Source organism: Athene noctua, chromosome 2 (assembly GCF_965140245.1).
Source record: "Athene noctua chromosome 2, bAthNoc1.hap1.1, whole genome shotgun sequence".
Classification (NCBI taxonomy): Eukaryota; Metazoa; Chordata; class Aves; order Strigiformes; family Strigidae; genus Athene; species Athene noctua.
In genome coordinates this window covers 162548366-162570228 of record NC_134038.1, presented here as the reverse complement: position 1 = coordinate 162570228, position 21863 = coordinate 162548366, and the positions used below count along the sequence as shown (strand labels likewise).

The window sequence follows — 21863 nt, the reverse complement described above, 5'->3', positions numbered from 1 at the left end:
TTCAGTGAGCCCTGCTAATGCCTGTGCAAAGATCCTTTTCCTCCTTTGTGACAGGATTACCCCGTGTGTTGCCAGCAGGCCTGGTGGTGTGTAAACCGACCCACGATCAAAAAGTCCAAAATTTTGATGGGGCTTGGAGCCAGGTGTTGATCTGCTGACTCTTCCTGTTTCTTCCCTCATTTTCCCCTGTAACTGGAAGATAGAGGAGAACACTACTTGTGCTCCTGATCCCTTAACCAGTCTTCCCAAGGCCCTGAAGTCTGTCCTGATTGCCCTTGGACTGCTTGTTGTGACATCGTTGCTGCCTACCTGAAAAATCAGTAATGGGTAATAATCTGAGGGCCGTACCAGGGTAGGAAGCTTTCTCTTCACATCTTTAACCGGGGCCCCAGGGAGGCAGCAGACTTCCCTAAAAAGTGGGTCAGGTCTGCATATTGGGTGTTCTGTTTGCTTCAGAAGGGAGTCACCTGTGACAATGACCCGTGTTTTTTTTCTTTATGGAAGCAGTTTTGGTGAAGGGCGCAGGACAAATTAACCTGGGTGGCACCTGCAAACCAGAGAAACCATCGTCCTTGTCACGGCTTGTTTCCACTTGCAGAGCCTGGTACCCATGGTGCAGGGGCAGCCGGGGAGGTGGGGTGGTCACAGAGACGAGGTGTCTGCTGCGTGGGGCGGTAACTTGTTGCCATTGACCCCTGTCCCTTAAGTCGCCGTGTTCAGCCAGGTGGAGAGAGGATAGGGAATCCTCGTATCACGTGCCCTGTCTGCCTGTTGGGCCTGTCCCAGGGAAGTCAGGGTGCAGTTCCACTAGTCCATCTCTCTCACACCCCCCGATACTCCTCAGCCTACTCACCCCCTCTGGGAGCTCTGTCAGTAAGCAGAAGAGCTCCTCTCCTTGGGCACGCCTCTCGCAACTCAAATTGTTCTGTGTTTTGCAAGTATGTTTGCACTTCTGTGGATGAATAGACACCACTCCGCAAACTTGATCCATACTATTTTCTAAACAATCAATGAAATACAGCCAGACATCATTACATAGAATTAAAAAACAGATACGTTGTAATTCATATTAAATGCATAGGTTCTTGATAGAAAAGGTTATAATTAAGGAAGACTATAAGAAAATGTGGTTTAGTGTTAAAAAGAAATGTGTAAAATGTAGAAGAAACTTTTTATAAGTTGAAATTTGCCCGGACTTAGTAAAGCTGTGTGAAAATACATAGCGTAATGCATTTAATGTTTCAGTATATATATATTCTTTCTTCAGAGAAGATGAAGACTTGAGGAAATTATTGTAGAAGTGTAATTTATAGTTAAGGTTGTCTGATATGTCTGTTATCAGAGTCTGATTTTAGTTTTTATAACTTTGCCAAAGTTTTAAATGTTTTGGCTGAATTTTCCATGTCATGGAATTGCCAAAAAGTGATTTGTTTTCAAAGTTGCTATTAAAATGATTCATCTGTTTCCAGGAACAAGTTATGGGAAAATACGTTGATGGCCTTTTTTTTTTTTTTTTTTCTTTTTCCTCCTGAGAAACTTAGTGCCTTCATTCTTTGGAGTGGAAACTTGAAATCTGGCAGATGAATCACCCGTGTTTCAGGGAAGTGTCTTTTGAAAAGAACACAGGATGGAGAAGGTGCAATGTGTATGACATATGATGTGCATAAAGGCTGTAGGGGCTCTCTAATAGATTTGGTGGGGTGTTTGGGCTGTGTATTCCTGAATAAATTAAAAGTAAATATTCACTAAATACCTACGAACTAACTGAGTCAGAAGTTTGATAGAAAAATAATATAGGATGGTGTGGTTAAGGTTTGTGTATAAATGCACCAAGATCTTGCACAGTGTACAGACTAACTTTGAAGTTCTTGTTTTTGTTTTTTTTTTAACCCAAATAATCTCTTTAACAGATTTTTTTTTTTTAAAGTGATGGATTCCTTAGAGCTGTTCCTGTGTTATTATGAAGCTGAAACAAGAATTTTTCAGTGGTTGAAGTAGTATTTTTTTTTATACTTTCAGCAAAAGCTGATTAGTATTTTATTTTAATCAAGACAATGTAATTTATTCTTCATTTTAAAATGTTGCCTTCTTCAACCGGAGCTTATTTAAAAGAATTTTTTTTTTCTCGTTCATGCCAGTACTGTCTAATAGATTCTATCATGAGGATTTTTATTTCTGATCCTTCAGCTAAGATTCATATGAGTGTGTGTAGATTTGTTTTGTTTTGTTTTGTTTTTTCCAGTGGAGACTAAGAAGAGATAGAAGACTATTTAACATTTACTTTATCTTGAAACTGTGTGCTGAATAATACATATTTTTGGAATTTCAAGTCCTACATTTGTTAGTTGCATCAATCTTTGCTATTGTTAATACTAATTGAATCTTACTCAGGAGGTGATCTCCATGCTGTGGGAACCACAGAAGCATTCATTCTGGTCTTTTATAAACTCTAAATAACTCATTAAAAAATCATTTGTAGATCAGTTCTTTTTGTTATTGCATTACATTGAACTCAGTTAACAGTTCTCTGCTACTCAAATCCCTTGAATTTTTGAAGATGCCTCAGTTTCTCTATGCAGTCTAAACTTTTTAATAAAGCAGGAGTTGTTTTCAGCCATCATTTTCACACTAAAATATATATCTACACATTTGTGCACTTTAAAGTCTATTTTGCTCTTTCTAGCTTTCTTCCCCTCTGAGAATCCATGTTCAAAATAGCGTTTTGAAATACATTACCTTTGTATTTCTCATTGCATGGATTTTTTATTGTTTCTAGTTCATTAAGCACCTCCTAGCACATCATTTCTGCTGACTGTGTGATTTGCTGTGTGCTGTTTGATCAAGTGGCTAGCTTTAATTATCAAGTCCCACAAGCTGCATGTGATTATTGGCATGGAGTTGGATACCTGCTTAAGTGTCTGGTTGGGAGGCCCTAAAACATCACCTAATATGAGACCTGTTCTAAAACTGATTTTATCTTTACAAGATTGTATTTGTGGCTGGGATTATACAATTTTCTGATGCTTCAGTGCCAGGATTTTTCTTTTGTGAAGGGTGAATTCATGATCACTTCCTGGAGGTTCATATTAAAAGAAATCAGCATCGCCAGGAATACAACGCTTTTTACCCAGAGAACAGTGTTCATAACATGACCACAGACATTGTCTAAAGAGGGTGCTGACTCTTTAATTGTAAGCTTTGGCCTAAGTGATACTAGTCTTGCTTCTTTAGTTAGCTTTTGCAGACCAAAGTCATTCACGACCTTTGCTGCTCTGCAGATGTAGGGACATCACTGATGAATTTGTAAAATCTTGTTCCTTTGCGGGCAGTGGCTTTGCTGTCTACTTGCAGGTGGGGCTGTCTGCCTGGCCTGTGGGCGTATGGCACTCTTGAGCTGAGTTTTAGCTCCTGCAGAGCTCTCAACTGCAGGCTAGACGGGAGACTCTTAGGTGCCCAGACATAAGGTGATGTGCATTGACAGCTCCTGGTAAGGCTGTGGCTTCCTCCCTGGGCCCTGTGGAACGGACTGCCTTGAATTGTGGCAGCTTCCTTGCTTCTGTGCAAGGCTGTGGTTCCTGCTGCCTGGTTCATTCTTTCAGGAGTCTGAAACACAGTTGCCTGTCTCAAAACCAGTAGAACAGCACGGTTCTTTGTGGCAAAGTGCCGTGTCCTGAGCCAGTTGGGTCAGTGCTGAGGATGTAACATAAAACATGTGTGCTCTGTCTGTGGCAGCAGTGAGATGACTGCAGACTAGTAACAGCTTATTTCTACTCTCATTAAGCCTTGTGGCTAAATGTAATTAGACTTCAGCTGGAAGAGTGGGGTTTTCTTCTAAATGGAGTGGGGTTTCCTTGGTAGCGATAGAGGTTTTTGGTTTTCATGTTTTTTTTAAATGAAAAAAACCACTCAAGATATAAGAGCTGATGGTCACCCCATGCACATGTCCATGAAAGCAGCTTCAGTACAGATATACAAATGAGAAGAGCAGTGGGTAACTGCAAAAAATTAATCAAACTTGACTTTTGATTTATTAGCATCAAGATATTTATTGCAACATGCAAAGGGGAAGACATGTAAACCAGCAAAATCAGTCATTAGGGAAATACCAGCATAGGATCAGTGATTTTAAGAGAGCTTTCTTAGTGTACACCAAACGAAGATTGTGGTCTATGAACATGAGTTTTTCTCATGTAAAGATCTTTTTTTCCATGTCACCAGAAGAATGGAGAAGGTGTAAGTGGAAGATTATTGGCCTTTGAACAACAGGAGTCACTGAAATTTTCCAGGATGATTGCTTTTACATAGTTACAAATGAATATTTGGATTACTAGTTCAGTAGTATAGCGTAAAATAAGTTATCTGTGCTGCTGTAAAACACCCGTGTCTCAAAGTTCCTAAAAGACAGTCTACATGCCTGCTTTAAGACAAAGTAAACAAAGCATTAGGAAAAAAAATAAATTGCATTGGCTAAGAGTCAAAGCCTTGTTAAGATACATGACAGGAAAGCAGACACAAAATTGGAGGGAGAAGAAAGTAAAGAATATAATTAAAATGTTATTTTCTCCTCTTTCCAGTTACCTGTCGTCTTTTGTTATTCATATACACTTGTTGAACTTGGATGTAAATGATTGATTGACTCAGTGAACGCATTGTAATAAATTATGTTTGATGTGCTATCTTGAAAAAAAATCTTTTGAAATTCTGTCTCTTTTCTTTGTCTGCTCACCTTGTGGCTTTTAATATCGTGTTTCCCGTCTGTCGGATTCCATCATAAGCTAAGCATAACTTTTCAGACCTTAATGCAGATCCCTTTTTGTTCTGGTTTAAGTAAGTATGTAACGCAAATATGTGATTTGGCCATCAACAGTAATATCAGAAAAGAATGTTGAAGTGTGTGTTCCCTTTACTGATGTGAAATAAATGCTTATCTGTGTAGATATTTGATAATACGTATTTACAGTGCATAGATCTGTCTCTGCAAGCAAATGAATACAGAGGTGTCTGTATCATTGTATTACATCTGCTTTAATGTTACAAGTCCAAAGGTTACTTTTAAGGATTAGTTCTTAATTAAAGGAGAAAAGAAAATGGGTCTATAAGGTTTCAGGAAAGCAGTTTTAAATAGAGATTTAAAAATACTTAACTGAATATGCAATACAGATGTACCCAAACTTCATTTTGAGAGATTGATTGTACTATAGATATTTCTACTGCAAGAAGTGTCTCTAGCAATGAAGTCCTAACTGAGTCTTGAATTACAGGGGAATTTGGAGAAACAGACGTATTTTGTTAAAAACATTTTTTCTAGGGGATATAATGTCTGTGGAAATGTTCATTTGGGATATCTCTTTTATACTTATAGTTCAGCAGTATGCTTAACAACCATAAGGTATAGGTAGATAAATTCTTTGTGTTCTTTGTTAAGGACATAAAATGTATATGCTGAAAAGTTTTTGAATAGTGCTTTTTTAGTGAGAGCAAATCTTTGGAGAGACCAGAGAGAATGAACTGAGCCTGGAAAAGAGGAAAGAGAAAAGCACAGTATTCCTGGGACTCTGTAACAGTTTCATGGGAATGTAGAAATAGAATTGTCTTTTAAGTCTGCTGAATGAATTAGAGAGTTATTATGAAAGGGGCAAAAGGCCACAGCGTTCACTCAACTAAGTATTTTTATACATAAAACACAAAGCACTGAAATATTTACTTTGAAGTGGTCAAAGTTTATTTGGAGGATGATGGTGATGATACTACTATTACTACTAATTCTTTCTGACTGGCTGATTTGACTATGAACAAGGTACCCAACTCAGAGGAGGATGTCAAAGGGAACTAAAAGCTTTTTTCCTTCATGCTTTATTGAAAAACAATAAGTAAACCAGTTTCGGCAGGATAGATAGGCATATGCATTCAACAAGTGATTGGTACATTGACTGAAATGGAATTATTCTTCAGACTAAGTATCATGGTGAAGCCTGAGCAACTTTTAGTTCCAAAATTGCTGTCTTTACTAAGTTCTGACTTCCCTGGCATTTACTGTCTATTGCTGCTGAAACAAGTCTTTGAGCAGAAGCTTTAGTGGTACAATTTCAATATCTAGCGAGCATTATGTTTTAATTCTTTTTTTCCTATTGTACTGCGAACAAGTTCTTCGGAGAAATCTAGACATGTGTATTTTCCACCATTGAAAGAATTATGTTCATCTCATCGAGAAAGCTGAAGCAATTTCCAACACTGTGTTAAAAGGATTTTTTTTAAGGATAAAAGTTCTCTCACTCTTCTTGTGAAGAATTTTGTCTATGAAACTCATAAGTCTATAAAGCATAGAATATAAACAAATAAATGGAATGAAATTTTGGCTCCATTATATTCAATATCAATATTTTAGGATTTCTATTTCACTAGGTTTTAATTCACTGTGTCCTTCCCAGAGTTGTTTGGTGTAGCGTTTCCTTTCAGAAGTGAGAAGAGTTAAATGTATGTATCACAGAGGGCATCCTTGTGTCTTTAAAAGTAAAAGCCCAGTGTAGTGGGATGCATCTCACCTGTCAGTGAAATTTGTGTGGAATACAGCAGCTGTGTAGCGTTACACACAAATACAGAAGAATGTCTAATGATTAATATTTCATCATCATTGCATAGCCGTTTGCGGTGGTGGAAAAACTATCACTATGGAGTGTGACCCCAAATTGAAAAATGACAGAAATGATGGGTATAGGGTATGTGTTATTAATAAATAACACACTTCTGTGACTCATTAAACTCGCTCTGTAATAACGGTGTGTTTCATTCTATGTTGTTGAGGGAAGCTGCAAACCAGAAGAAAATGTCCTTTCTGTGTAGTCCCAGATCCATTTCCTTAATTGCTGAGATTTTCCTGGGGACTGAAAGACAGACTAGACGTTGTTCAACATTTTAGCTGAATGAAGTGACACTGGGCTATAATAAGCTGCAGCTGAAATCCAACTACAAAGGGTTTTCCAACAGTACTCAGGAATAAGGCATTGTATTTGTAGTTAGTATATATGGATATCGGTTTTGGCAGCAGTTAAATTCTTATTTGCTGTAATTTGCCTAGTTTTTCTGTTGGACTAAATCACTGTATTCATGATTTAGAGTTAAATATTTGCTTGACACGAGAGTGACATATTCACATTGCCTTTTCAGCATATATAGAGAAAGGAGAAGAAAATGAAATGGCATTCTTTTTCTAGAAATTCTGATATAATTCACATATTGGAATATGAACAGTGGACTGAATTAATTACTGCGTGTTTTGATGTAGATTAGACTGATTAGTAGGCACAGAATAGTGTAAACACTTGGATCATCATAGAAATTTTCTTCCATCTAGGGGACAAATACGAAGAAAATAATTTTGGGGAAAAATGGTCACATGGCCTATAGTTTAGGCAAGTACTGGCACAACTAGTCAACAGTGTAAAGCAAATATATCGTGTCTGGTGAATTAGTGATAACCTTGCACGCTAACTGTAATGCTTTATTGTGTTACTTGGTTTCAGATACAGTCACACACTATTCTCTCAAAGAAATAAGAATAACGAATCTGCCTTTGACTATGACAGAACCAACTGCTTTTCATGCATTACTGCACCATAAACATTCACTTCTTTTTTCTAAGATATATTTGTGCTTTCAAAGGATATATTTATCCCCTCAAATTCTGGTTACTAAATTAGCATGCCGTATTTTTCACAAAATTAATCTTTTTCCAGTTTTGTCTGTCTGACTAATAACTTGATATATCTCTCCTTATCTTCTAATGTCAGATGATTTATCAAGGCCTACCGCTTAATTAATATTACAGATCATGTGGGGAGATGAAGAATTCAGAAGTATTTTCCATAGCTTGAACATGTAAAATGAGAAGCATAGGAGAAAACAGAAAGATAATCTTGTAACTGAGGAAAAGCCTTTGTGATTTAAGCAAGAGATTGAGGTTCAGGAAATGGTGAGTTCTATCCCACAAATCTGTCATGCTTCCCACTAGACTTTGGACAAGACACTGATTTTTTTCTTTACTGAAGTTGACCATTCTGCCAAATATTTAGGGTAATACTGTCTTATCTCTTAGGGCAGTTTAATGATAGATTTGTCTAGCATTACTAGCGTTACAGGACCTGTATTATTTTTCAAGTTTATTGAGCTGTACTTATGCAAGCACTTCCATGATACGGATGTAGCCTGATTTTCTTCATATTAAAAAAGTCTACATAATATGTAGACATAAATATTTTAATTTATGTATCTGAAGCACATATAAATAGATGGAAATCTCAGAGAAGTTGTCAATGAAGTTTCAGCTTTTCTGAATACTTTACTTTTTCTCCATTTCCAGGTTGCATGTCTCACTCATGTAGCAGCTAATTACCTTAATTGCAAAATTGAAGCAAAACGCTGGGGTACTGCTCATGGGAGTATTGTTCCATATCAGGTAAGCAGAAAACATTAGTTTTTTGGCTGTTGGAATTCATAATTTTGTGTGTTATGAGATTGAGGACTTACTTTTCCCATGACCTACTGTAGTCTGTAATGTGTCTGTGTCTAGATTGGACAAAGTTCTGTTGTTCGTTGTCATTTCTACATTTTACATATTTCTTCATCAGTAGTAGATTAGTAACAGAACACTGAAATAGATCAAAGGTGTTTGCTGAAATTGGATGACTTTAAAGCTAGCATGATGACTTGATTGGTTTTCACCTGACAGGACAGAAACTTTTTTTTTTACTTTTTTAAGGGTTACCTGACTTTTATACCAGTTATAACTGAAAGCTTTTGCCTCTGAATTTTGGTATTTTTCTCCTGCGAATCTACAAGAGTAATCTATATGGCCATGAACATCTTGGAGTTCTACATAGTTATAATTTTCTACTGATTTTCCTACAAATCGTTGTGGGTCAGTGAGACAACAGGTTGGCAAAAAGGAATTAACCAGACTGCAGATCTCCCCAGTGGAATTCAAAGTCTGCTACATCTAATATAGAGTTGAAGTTCCTTAAAATAACATGACCTTCATCACATAAACAAGCACAGGAAAAAAACATTACTCTAAGTTTTATCTTAGTTCTGGCTAGTATGGGAAACTCTTCCAGTAAACAAAGAAAATTTTGTTCTTTTCTAGATGATCATCTTGTGTTCTTGTTTGAAGTAATGTTAACTTATGGATACTTGGGCATATATTTAATTTAAAAAATCTATTCTTAATTTCATCATTTTTGGCACGTATCATCAAATAGTCATGTTTGTTGCTAGCTAGACAGAGCCTGGATTTCTTAATTTCTGGACGGAGTCCCTTAAATCCTGAGAGAGACAGTTCCCAGTGTTTTTCTGGGAGAACTGCACATAAACACCACTCAGTTTCTTTACCATCTCCTTTGTTTTTAGAGAAAGTGAGGGGAAACTCGATTTGTTGTCTTCTTCCCGGTGGTGAAGATGGTGGTGATCATAACAGCAAAAGATTTGCTACTTGTGGCCGTAGAAACTCTGAAGCAGAAATACTCCATCATTATACAGAACGCTATCACTGGCTAATGTCACAGCCAGGCCTCCTTAGGTCTAAAACCAAAATCAGTTGTTTTTGTAAGAGCTACATCTATTTGAGGTAGGAGAGTTTTTCCAGTGCGTACTACTGCATAGTCAACTATCTTGTTATGAATTAGCTAGAACTGATTGCAAATTATCTCAGACCGATGGGGAGATGTTGTGGCTCTTTCTGCAAGGGTGGGTTTGGTCCTGCAGTGTTCTTGTCTCAGGTGTAGTGCAGCGCAGTTCGGACTGTGCTACTCTAGTTGGCATGGCTGAGCTGTAGGCATGGCCTAGCCCTATGGTCGTGTTCTCTAGACCCAGCTCTGCATGATGCATCTGCTACCCAAGTAGTTACATTCTGCTGTGTTTCTGTGATACGACCTTTTGGTGCAACCCTTTTTGAACTTTGGTATGTTGAAAGTATAAAACAGATCTGAAGTGTCTGAAGTTTGTATAAGCAAAACCAAAAGCCTGGCTAAACAAGACATTTTCTCTTCACCGTAATGCATTTGGCTGAGTAACTGAAACTTGCATTCTTTTATGTCCTTTTGCCTTTGTTTGTTCACAGTCAGAATGAAAAGCAAAGCATACATTGAGTATCCTTTGTTTCTTTTTTCATAGACGGCTTTCTAGATATACAAAATCTGAGGAGACTGTTTTAGCTATCTTCTGTCTTAATCTAGATTAGTTAATATGTAAATAACTATTTTAAAAAAATCCTATTTAAACTGTGATGTCTGAATTTCTGTATGCTGTTTCTGTAGTAGATGTTAGAAATTTTACCTCAATATTATAAACAATTTTAATCTGAATTTTCTTGCTCATAAATGAGTAATTAGGGTGGATTTACTATGGGTGGAGTTGTGTGTGTGTGTGTTTATGGCTCATCTGTTAACATTCCGTCAGCTAGCATGGTTATAATTCTGATTGTAACCATAAGTGTATTATGCTTTCTAGAGTTTATTTTTCGCTTTACTAACATAAGCTATTCTTAGACTGCAAAGCTACTAAAAGAACTTGAGTTAACCCTCACTGTTACTATTGTACTGCTTTTACTGTTGCTTCCATAGTTTATTTGTAATATGGTTTAGAACGTAACTCTGAAACCTGACTTTCATCCCTCATCCTAGTTATTCAATTTACTGTCTTTTGCTTACTAAACTAATACAGGACTATCACAGTGCTGATTTTTACAAATAATTTTTTGTTTGTTTCAAGATATTTTGTGCAAGTAAACTATAATTTGTTCAAGTAATAAAAATCACATTTCAGAAAATTGAATTTCTGTATATTTCAAAACAAGTGTGTGGCAGTGAGCTGTTGGTTTTTTTTCTATGACCTCAACTTCATTTTGTTTTCGTCTGCTGTATTTTGAGTTTTCACACAGGTAGTAAAAACTTTGAAGTGATATAAAACCTGCAATCCTGCTAAAAAGTGTCAGACTATGTTAAATCATGGAAGACCGTGTAATCATGAGAGATCCTTTTACAGATATTAAAAAGGCAATATCTGAATAATTTACATCATCTTTATGTGTGGCATAAGTCTGATCAGAGTCATGCTAGAGAACTGACCAAAATTTAGTAAAGAATATATGTTGAAAGCATCTTAAACGTGTACATAAATAGTACTTTTTTTCCTGACGATTGTTACAGTAAGTATTCTAGTGCTCTGTTTAGCACATTCAGTAGTGTATCCTAAATGCTGTTGTAGCTTTTATTTCATTGAACTCCAATTGAATAATTTTGTTTAGAATATCTTTGCCTATGGCTATTTTTTTTTTCCTATTTACAAGGCCAAATTTAACTTTGAGCATATCTTTGTAGTTCCATGGAATTCCCTGTTGCTTGTTGACTGAAAAAACTGGCAGCAAAGTTTTTTCCTGAATGTGTTCTCTAGGTTGACCTTTCTTACTTTTCTGTGTATTTAATAACATCAAAATTGAACATTAATGGGCAGCTGGGTTTTCTCTTTCCTGAAACCACCAAGATGTGTAGCACCTTTGAAAATCTGTTTCTGGTCTGAGCAACAAGCTCTTAATAAAAAAGGTGTAAAGTTTGGTGTGCAAGGACCTTCATAGTCTTTTAAAGTTTTTCTCATTTGCTGATGATGTGCTAACTTTGTGGCATGATCATCTGAAATGTCTGAGTTTTAGAGTCTTTGTGCTCATCAGCAGAACTCGAAGGAGAGGATTTGAACTTCTTGTAAGTGTACAGTGACTTTCAGGGTCCTGTGAAGCTCTCTGTTGAGGTTTGCCATAGGTTTTCAATGGAGGTGAACTTTACAGTATGCCACAAAAATGAAGAAATCTAGATACTAATCAACCGAAATCAGAAATAGATTTTTGAGTGCTGAACTCTTCTTGAGAAATTATCTGCTTTGAGCATATCTGCTTTTTAATCAGAGTGATGTAGTTTGAATAGGTCACTCCTGTGATAATGCATGTAATCAGATCCCAATTTGCTTGGTTTCAAGTGTTAAAACACAATCCTTGAGTTCTGGGCTGTATCTTAAACGTAATTAGTACAATTTTTTTTAAACAAGTTTCTATAATGAGACACCTTGTTTAGCTACAGCTGTTCCATGATTATCCAGAGGAAATCAGGGGCTTAAAAGCATCCGGTTTACATAATTGTGCTGAAAAGTAAAGTTGTATTACTGTCTTTCATTTGGGGTGATAAGGTCTTCCCTCATTCTTGTGGTTTCAGCAATGTAGCTATCTTGCCTGTACCGTGCATGAGACCTAGACATTTGTTTTTTTCATCTTCCAGTTGGCCCACTCAGAATAAATATTAATTCTCCTGAGAAAGTGTATTGTAACCAGTGCGTTTACAGGATGTTCCCTGTATCAGCTTATCACCCTGCCATCAGACACCTGGACAACTGGGCAGCACTTTCAAAGGCAAACTTTCAGCAAAAGGTATAGGACTGTTTTCTGTTGGGCCATAATGGTGAAAATCTTTTTAAGAAATCAGGCTCTTAGAGATATCTTCTCTTCCCAGAGAATATGATCTTATTTCTGTTCCAGATTTGGTCCTAAGACTTGCAGGGTCTTCTCAACTATACTTCAGTATATTTTCAGAATATGCAAAGGGCACAACCATTCTGCACAGAAGTTGAAACCACAAGACAAGAAAGAAATTATTACATTAGCCAATTATCTTTTCTGTGGACTGACCTGTGCGTTGTCATAACTCATCGGACCCAACATTAATGTTTTTTGTATTAGAGCATCACTTAGATTCTTTAAGCATCAACTTCTTCTTGTACTAGGTGTGACATGTCCTTCATATGAAGAAACTGTCTCTGTGTCAAATTGAATTGCAATTGCAATGTGCTATAAATACCAGAGTATAAGCTCACAAGGAAGTGAAAGGTATGAGGTAGACATAAATATCTCTGCATTATTTATAGCATCTGCATCTCATACTTTTTGCTTGTGGAATTTCATCCTTTCTAGGAGTCTTACAAAGGAAATTCTACTCGTGCCACTTGTGTCTCATCACAGGAACAGTGAAATGTAGTAAGTTGTTACTTACCTCATTCATCTGGCAGAGATACTTTTCACACAAAGTCACAATGTGCACAACCCTCCTAGCTCAGCTGTGGAGAATATCATAGAATTTTTTTTTTTTTTTTTTTTTTTTTTTCCTCCAGTGGAGAGGGCAACAGAATAATGTCAGTTGTTCAGAAATTTCAAACTCCTTATTCCACACAAGAATGGTGATGTGGAGTCATTTTCTTTGCTGTCTTTATGTGGTTTTATTGGGATATTTGTGCAGTCAGTGTGTCTTGGAATCAAAATCAGCAAAGAATAGAACTTGGATTCTTTGCAAAGTTTTGTTTTGTGCATGAAACTCTCCTTAAATAAATCCAAAATGGATGTTATGGAAGAAAACGTTTCTGTTCTGTAATGGCTCAAACTAGGAGAAGATGGAACTTAGGCACAGGAAAGAAATAAAATACAGACTTTTTAGGGGAGTTCTAGATTCAGGAAGTCAAGATGAACCTTATCTACATCATGATTACCTGGACTATTTAGACTGCCTTGGGGACCCATTGTCATGTATTGTTGTTCTGAGCAATGAAATATCACTGCTGAAAGTATTGCCCATTTGACATGAAAATTAAATGTATTCACAGATCAAGTGAATAGAAGCTTTGTGCTCTCAAGCAGGAAAGTGTGCTCTCTCACACTGTATCGTTTCAGTTTCCAGTTTGGCCATCCTCAAGATACATGTCTTGACTCATATGATGAATACCCAATCTTACAGATATTTTAGTGGCCTAGTGCGTCTCCTTGAATTACTTACCTACAGGTCTGTATTTTTAACTAGCCGCTTCCTTTCTATCTTTATCTTACAAGGCGCAGGAAAGAGAGAAGCCAAAAAAGCCCGTATCATCCTGTATTCTGTAAAACAAGAAACAAAGGACATCGTTCGCAGGAGTGATTTTCTTTCTTGCTTTTTGGACAAGTTTCTATCTGTATACTAGATTCTTCAGAAGTGTCTTACTGTGGTGTGACTACATTAACTACTGACTGCACAAACGTTTTGGTGTTATGTGATTATAAGGGTCCACAGGTGGTAGTCTGCTTGGTAAGGAGTGCTGGAGTAGGGATTCTGTTTCCTTGCCATTTTAGTCAATGTATAGTAATCATCTGTGGGAATCTGTGTAGAAAGCTGCCCATTTATGAGGAATGAATTCTAGTTATTCAAAGCCGACAACTTTATATTGATACCTTTCTGGTGATTGTCCTTCAGTGAGTTGTCAAGCCTTTCTCCTGGGCAGAGCAGCTGCCTGGAAACCAAATCAGTAGGTTTGCCTTAGGCATTTTAGATATGTGCTTGGTGTATAATTTGAGTGTGTGTAGTTATAATTTCATTCATATATATCCTATCCTGTCACAGAGACAGCTCTTTAAAGAAGCTGACCTTGTATTCACATAGAATAGACAGCTTCTTACCTGTGCACAGGAACTTTTCAGATGGAAATGAAATGCATTTTTAATTTAAAACCTGATACTTTTTATTTTTTTTTTCCCTGAAGGAAATCCTCCTGTACCTTTCTACTTTAAGCAATGCCTGCAAGATATTTTCTTAATGTGTCTTATAGTTTGAATTTGAAAACCAGATATGGATAATCACAATTATTGTTAAGGAATGATAGCTGATAATTGAGACTCTCTTTTTTTTATATCCTCCTGGGAAATGTCACAGACTCTTTTGTGTCCATCATAAAACATTATATACGTACTTATATATGTTTGAACTTATGTATGTATTTACACTCATTTAAACTGGGTGTACATTATGATTATTAGTCTGTCAGTTGTCTGTGGGCAATAAGAAGAACTCTAACAAAACCAGGATCAGAACACAGGTGTGCTGATATTTGGTGTTATTTAGTGGACATAGTTGTCTTTTTATGTATGCTGTCGGTTTCTCTACATTCATCCATTGCTGGCGTGAGGGATCTAGTTTGTATTATTTACAACAGCATGATTATTCTCCAAACATGTTGCAGGGATAGCAAACATTACAGATTTGTATATCCATGTCAAATTGTAATTCTTAGGAGGGGCAGTGTAACAGAGCCCTGATCAGTAGATTGCTCTTCAAATTGTAGCTGTTTGAGAAGCGATAAAAGGTAGGATCTGTGGGCCTGTAGAGGAGATATTGACTGCAACTGGATCACTGCTTTCCTCTGATCTGCTTATCGGATCCAGAGCAGAAGAATAAATTTGGCTTTTCCTTTTCTGAAAATATGTTTCATAGCCGTTGTTTAACTATATAGTGCAGCCTCTCAAAAGCTGAAACATGCTTAAACAGTCTGAAAGAGAAGTCAGAAATCTGTGTGCAGCAGTATCACTCAATGACTCCTGACATAATCATCCTGCATATATAAAAAGTGATTTGTATTACCATCACAGCTAGAAACACTAATAAAACACCACGATCCCTTGTGCAAGGTATTGTACAAGGAGCACAAATCATGTCTTTCTTGTAAGTAATGGGGAATGAAACACAAAGGAGTTACTTTAAATTACTGCAATGGGTAAAGACTTTGGCAATGTTCACAATCTTTTCAAGTTGGGTTTTCTTAAGAAATTGAGGATCTGGTCATTTATGGTGAATAATATTCACTCTTGGGGCACAGGAGAGATTAAGGCATGTCCACATGATGATATTAACTTTATGAAGACAGAAAAATGTATAAATAACAACCCAGGAAAGTTCTTACCATTGTTTAACTGGTGTTCAGGTGCTTGCTTTTACTATGTGAAGTTTGTGACAGTTTTGGTTGGAAAATGTTGATTGTTATGGAAGGGTATGTCCACTAGATGTCATTCATGTAATCTAGTTTTTGTACAGCGTTTATTTCTAAGGAGCTATGTGGGATGATAGATAAAAATTATTAGCACTATTAACTGCTTTTGTATATGCAATGCTTTTGACTTTATACATGCGTGGCATGTTACAAAATAATATTCTGATTGTCTCTGTGATGGGTTTGACAAACCATTAGTCTAGAACTTCTGTCTTTAAATGTTTTTGCTTGTAATTACATTGTTGCCTGAGTAGATCTGTTATATAAGAGTACCCAGGTGAGATGTATGTAGTCTGTAACTGTTGTACAAGGAGAGACACGACTATAGAAGTAAGAACATTATGCCCCACGAGAAAGCAAAAGTATCCTGTAACTAATATAATGCCACCTAAATCATGTTCTTTTCTAGGCTTGTCGCTCCTCTAAGGGCAGTTCTTTAGAAAAGTGCATATCTAATTAGAAAAGGTGGCTCAAATTTTGTAAACTTGCACAAGTGGATTTATATACTCACAGATCTTAGCCGTAGAACTGTGCTTACAGTAGTTGATTTGTGTTACTTTATTAATATCTGAGGCATTTCAAACAGAACCGCTTTAATGAAGCTTAAATGAAATACTCTGTGGACAAATCAAAGGTGCATCTGGCCATTCAGTCAGACAGGTTGGTAGGATCTGTACAGATATTAGCAAAGAGAGCTTGCACCCCCCCGTATCCCTCCCCCCATCTTTGCAGTATGACACGTGTTACTAATTGCCAGACAGCTTCTGTGAAGCCATATCTATACACTCATTGAAGAGCAACTGCTGCAGCGTTGGCCTGTGCTCTTTCCTACTTTCAACTTGGAGTAGCTACAGCAAAACTGGAAGCTGGAGATCACAGCTTCCTCCAACCTCCCTCTCCCCTTCCATATGGAATAAAGAATTTCTCTGCCCTGTGTAGTCAGCCAGAGGGCAGGATGGGGAAGTGATAATCCTCTTGGAATGAGCACTTGCTTGAAAAATGATAAATGCTACATTGCATGGGGATTAACACTTGCTTATGAACTTGCTTTTAATGGAGTGATGCTTCTCTTTCAGCAATGTGAAGGTTCACTGTACTTGTAGACCTGATTAAGAACCTTTACCACTGCTCAGCCCAAAGGGAACCATCTGCCATCAGAAACATAATGGTGTTTGAATCTGTTTCATTCTTTTGCATATTGTCCTCAAGAATGTAAAGCACTTGCTTTCACACAGCATTTACTTCCCTAGATAATGCTTGTTCCCCACCTCTCATTGCAACATTCTTCCTTCTCTCATCATGAGAATTACATTTCTGCTCACATTTAATGCAGCAGCGGTCTGTGCTTTGTCACCATGGAACTCTGAAGCATGACTATCCAGAGCTAGTTTAATGAATGGAGTTGCTATATAAATCACATCTATTCTCATTTATTTGATGGGAGAGCTTATGCTATCCAGTGAGGATGTTCACAGAGTGGGTCAGTCTGTGAGCGGAGATTATAATGCTTGTTTGATACCTCTAGATGTATTTGGTATTGAGCACTACTTCATAAAGATTTAGTGTAGAACTGATTGCTGCTTTGCAGGATGACCCTTTCTTTTCACAGTGAGCTGATGTGTCATGCAATTTGGTCATTAATTTCCAAGCACTGATGTATACTAATAAATTGGTCATGGGCTATATTGTTTCCTCTAAAAAATACTGCATTTCTGCTACGATAAGCTTATCTCCACTGAAATAACAACTGTGCTCCTCCAGTACACAGGCAGCTTCTGGGAATTTAATTGGAAGAGTAGCATTTTTGAGAGCTGCTCTTGTATTTTCAAAAGTGGCATATGCACTTAAGTCTCAGTCCTGCTGCCTTACTAAAGCATTGAAGTTTTAAATGCTAAATCTACTTATGAAAATTAGCTTTAAATTGCAGTGCTTTCTAATGCTGTTTCTCATGCTCTTTGCCACATTCACATATAGTGTCGCATCATGCTAAAACAGGTATTTTTACCAATACTTCCACTAATAAATCTTGATGGTAGAAAGACTGGGGAATTGTAATCTAAGGCCTTGTCTGTTGTTAAATCTCTGTTATTACCAAAATTGTTTCAATTTGATTCCTTTCTAAGATAAGCAGGACTTTTGCTGCAAGACTTGAATTCAGTTGTATTAAGAGTGATAAGGGTGAAGGTGAGAGATAAATTTTTTAAAAGGAGTTCTCTTTTTACAAAACCATGCTTCCTGATCATCACCTAAACCACACAATATTCACTGACTGGAATTTACTCTTATAATAGAAATTAAGATAGAGAAATTGATCTTATATCTGTATCCCCAAGGGGATATCAACCAGTTTTATCCAGTCTTCACCCTCACCTTTCTTCACTTGTAACTAGGATACTTGTGGCAGAGGTTTGTCCCAATTTCTATTCACCAGAAATTTTGAAATACTTGCTCCAATCTTGCTTAGTTGGTTCTCCATGCCCATTGAGAGGAGGAAAAGAAGTAATTCAATTTTCAATAAGGAAGATAGAGCCTGGATTTAGGAGAAGGTTTTTGGCTATATAGTTAGTGAAGCATTATGGCAGTTGATCACCAAGATTGTCTATAGCAAGTTTTTATGTATACAAAATCTACGTAGAGCTCATCTATAGTGTTCTCCTTCCTGGTTTGTTTGAGGCCAGCTCATTCATGTTTTCCCCAAGGTTATATTTTTAAAACCTCTTGCAATTTTTCTTTTTCTCTCTGACATGATTTCCACTTTGTTCATCTGCTCACGTGGAGTGTCCAGACCTGTCGAGTGCCTTAAGTGAGTTCTTCGTGTTTCTGGGTAACATGAAGAGCTTTTGCATGCTGTTAAGACACCTGAGAATTGTTTGCTTTTGGTTTTTAACAGCATCATAGTGCTGTATCTCCTTCTTCTCAGGTGTTCAGCTGCCAGGATAGGAGAACAGCACACAGGTCTGTCTAATCTTTGCTGATTAGTTACCAGCCACAACTTTAGTTTGATTTACTGTTAAAAGGTTCTGGGGATTCCTTTCTGTTCCATGATTTTTGCTTTGTTTCACCATGGATCGTTTTACAGAATAGTTTCACTGATGACTCCCAATCCAGTGAAACCTGCAAAAGTGTATCTGAGGTAGCAGCAGCCAAAGCAGTTGTCTGATGTGATCCTGGTTTATGTCAGCTATAGCAATTTTAGGGCACTTCAGTTTTGAATGAGTATGTCCATGAGTGGGTTTTTAATGAGCTTTTCGAACTTTTGCACATTAATTTTACATTATTAGTCATCTGTCTTTTCCTGGGTGTTTCTAGGTAGATGAAGTCTGAGATTCCAAAAAGTTGTCTTGTAAGGATATGGAAGACCCAACTTGTATTTCATCTTTTCCGTATTTTGTATTTAAGAAAACTAGCAGGGTAAAGAGTAGAAGTTAAATTACCTTAGTAGAAAGGCTGTTCTTTGCTGGATAAAAAAAAAAAAAAAAGCAGACACAAAGTTAACCTTTAATTTGCTGTCCAGCTGATATGCAGTCAGTTAATATTAGTTGTGATTCTGTATTGGAACAATCTGTTGTCATGTGGAATGGCCATAATAATAAACAAATAGGAAGCTGATGTGACTTCAGGAAGGGAAGCATTAGCTGAATCTATGTAACATAGTTGAAAACTAACATAAAGACAGGGAATGTAAAATATAAATATCAATGTTAGTCTGTATGATAACGTCTCTTCTAAACAGACAATTTTTTGACCTTGTCAAATTTATCCTTGGCGTATGTGATTATGATAGCGGTTAGAGAGTTTTGACCGTGAATAATAGTTGTAACAATGCAACAAAGCCTTTTGTAGTACACACAAGTTACTAACTTAGCTCATTGGGGCAGAAACTGTATTTTAATTTAGCTTGAGGCTTAGAACAATGGACCCTGAGTCTTATTTTAGTGCTTCCACAAAACCACGAATAATTTCTTCCTCTTTTGTGTACAAGCGTACAGTATTTTATTTTGTTTGAAGCTTTTAAATATAGGGATGAATGTTTTGAAGTAATTCTAGGATTTCACTTGATTTTCCCAACGTTACCCGTTTTTACATACCCAGTTTACATTCGCCAATTTGTCAAAGTTGGAAGATAAATGAGAAGTAAAAATGGCCATCACGTGACTGTCAGAATCATGAAAGAATATGAGATTTGTTTAATAAATACAATGTTTACTGACGTATTTAATCCATGAACGAGGAGGAGGGCCTTGGGCAGGAACAGAGTTCTATATATTAATAATCCGATCAGGTAGCTCATTTAAGAGAATGTTATTAGTGATACCTCTTAGCACTCATGCGTAATTATGCTATCTTCTCACTGTTCCCTTTTCAAACTCCTTTGAGATTCTTAAGTAATTTTATTTCCTGCCATTTAACAGTTTTGAGTAATAATGATGAGGAGAAAACAGTGAAATAGTTTCTTTTCTCAAGTACCAGGTGCTGAAAGCAACTGAGTATGTCGGTGGTTTTTATAGTGGTTTCCTGTGCATCTTGTGTGATCTTCAAACATACATTGTATAAGCCTTTGTCAGATTAAAAAACATAATATAAATGATTTGTGGTCAGGAGATTGGACTGAAACTCAGAAATGTAGCTCTACATTTACTTGCAAAATAGCCATATTATTTCTGGATTGGGTGCTTGTTACAACCTCATTTAATGTGATGCTGATTTTTGGGTAGGTGCTCCCAATCCATTTTTCATACAAGGTAGGGTAGTTTCTTGAAATCACCAGTTCCAGGCTGTAGCAAGTAACGGAGTGGTGGTTACTTCCAGAATCTCTACTGTGGTGTTTCCTATCACATTTCTATCTATGCTTTGAGATTTGACTTCTGCTGTTGTGATTTGAGTAGGCTGCTTCGCTGTGCCCCTCCTCTGCCTGTAAAAGAGCTGACCTCTTCCTTCTACTTTTCTCCGGCTTGGTCTCTGCTCTATTGACATAGCAAACTGTTCATAAGCTGTTCAAAAGAGACTATTCCTGTCTTTCAGGGTATGACTGCATGGCATTGGACAGTGTAGTGTCAAAGTATGTGAGATAGTTTCAATGCTGCAAGCAGGGAACAATCATAGAAAAACAGTCTGGGATGGGGCTATCATCTTTAACAATATTGCTCTCCACAGAAATTGGCCTGATTTGTTCTAGGACGTGTTTCACTATTTGTTATCTCCATGGCACACAAGGCAGGAGTGTTTAAATCACAGCTAGGAAGAGTCAGATAGACATTAAGAAAAGCTTTCTAACAGAGAAGCCAGATTCCTTCCTCTTTTCAGTAGTCTTTTATGACCTCATGGACTGGTATGTCTCAGTCTTCTCTAGGCTAAACATTTCCAGTTTGCTTAGTCTTTCTCCTGAGATCACACTTTCCAGAATTTACTGCTATTCTCTGTACTTTATTTTTGGAACACATTGTTTTTGTGGCGTCCAGAACCAAATGCCATACATTACTCCAGCTCCAGTTTTAGCACCTTGAAGGTACAACAGAAAGATTATTTCGTGACTCTTGTGGGTTCTTCTGGTGTTCTGAAATGCCACTTTACTGTTACCCCGCTGTTGCAAAGGAGCCTTTGTTTAATTCATGCTCGGTTTGTGAAACATGTAAATTCTGGATTCTTTTCTCTTGTATGTTAATTATTCATGTGAATGAATTACTCATGCCTAATTCTAGAACCTCCCAGTTGATTTTCCTTGTTGAATTTCACCCTCTTGCTTTCAAACTTCATCTCCCAATTGTTGCAAACATTCTCAAGTTGCAAACATTTTCAGTTTTCTCCAGTCTGGCCAGTACTGGCAGTTCCTTTGGTTTTGTGGCATCTTAAAGTTTGATGTACATACTTTCTTCTCTCAGTATCTGGGTTGTTAATGAGAATGTTGAAATGATCCATGAACAGTTGATAGTATTCTTTCATGTTGACAAATAGTTCATAACTCCTTTGGGTGATATCCAACCAGTTGTTAA

The 21863-nt window shown here is 37.1% G+C and overlaps 1 protein-coding gene across 5 annotated transcripts in view; it reads left to right on the top strand.

Moving 5' to 3' along the window:
- The window catches only part of SUGCT (succinyl-CoA:glutarate-CoA transferase), a 333192-nt gene that overhangs the window by 60574 nt on the left and 250755 nt on the right, over positions 1 to 21863 (top strand). For all 5 annotated transcript variants that reach the window (XR_012633080.1, XR_012633081.1, XM_074898183.1 and 2 more), the window contains one exon: positions 8357 to 8452. Coding sequence is in view for 3 of the 5 variants with exons in the window: in XM_074898183.1 (XP_074754284.1) it covers positions 8357 to 8452 (96 nt within the window). In the remaining 2 variants the exon portion in view is untranslated. The remainder of the gene's footprint in view (positions 1 to 8356; positions 8453 to 21863) is intronic.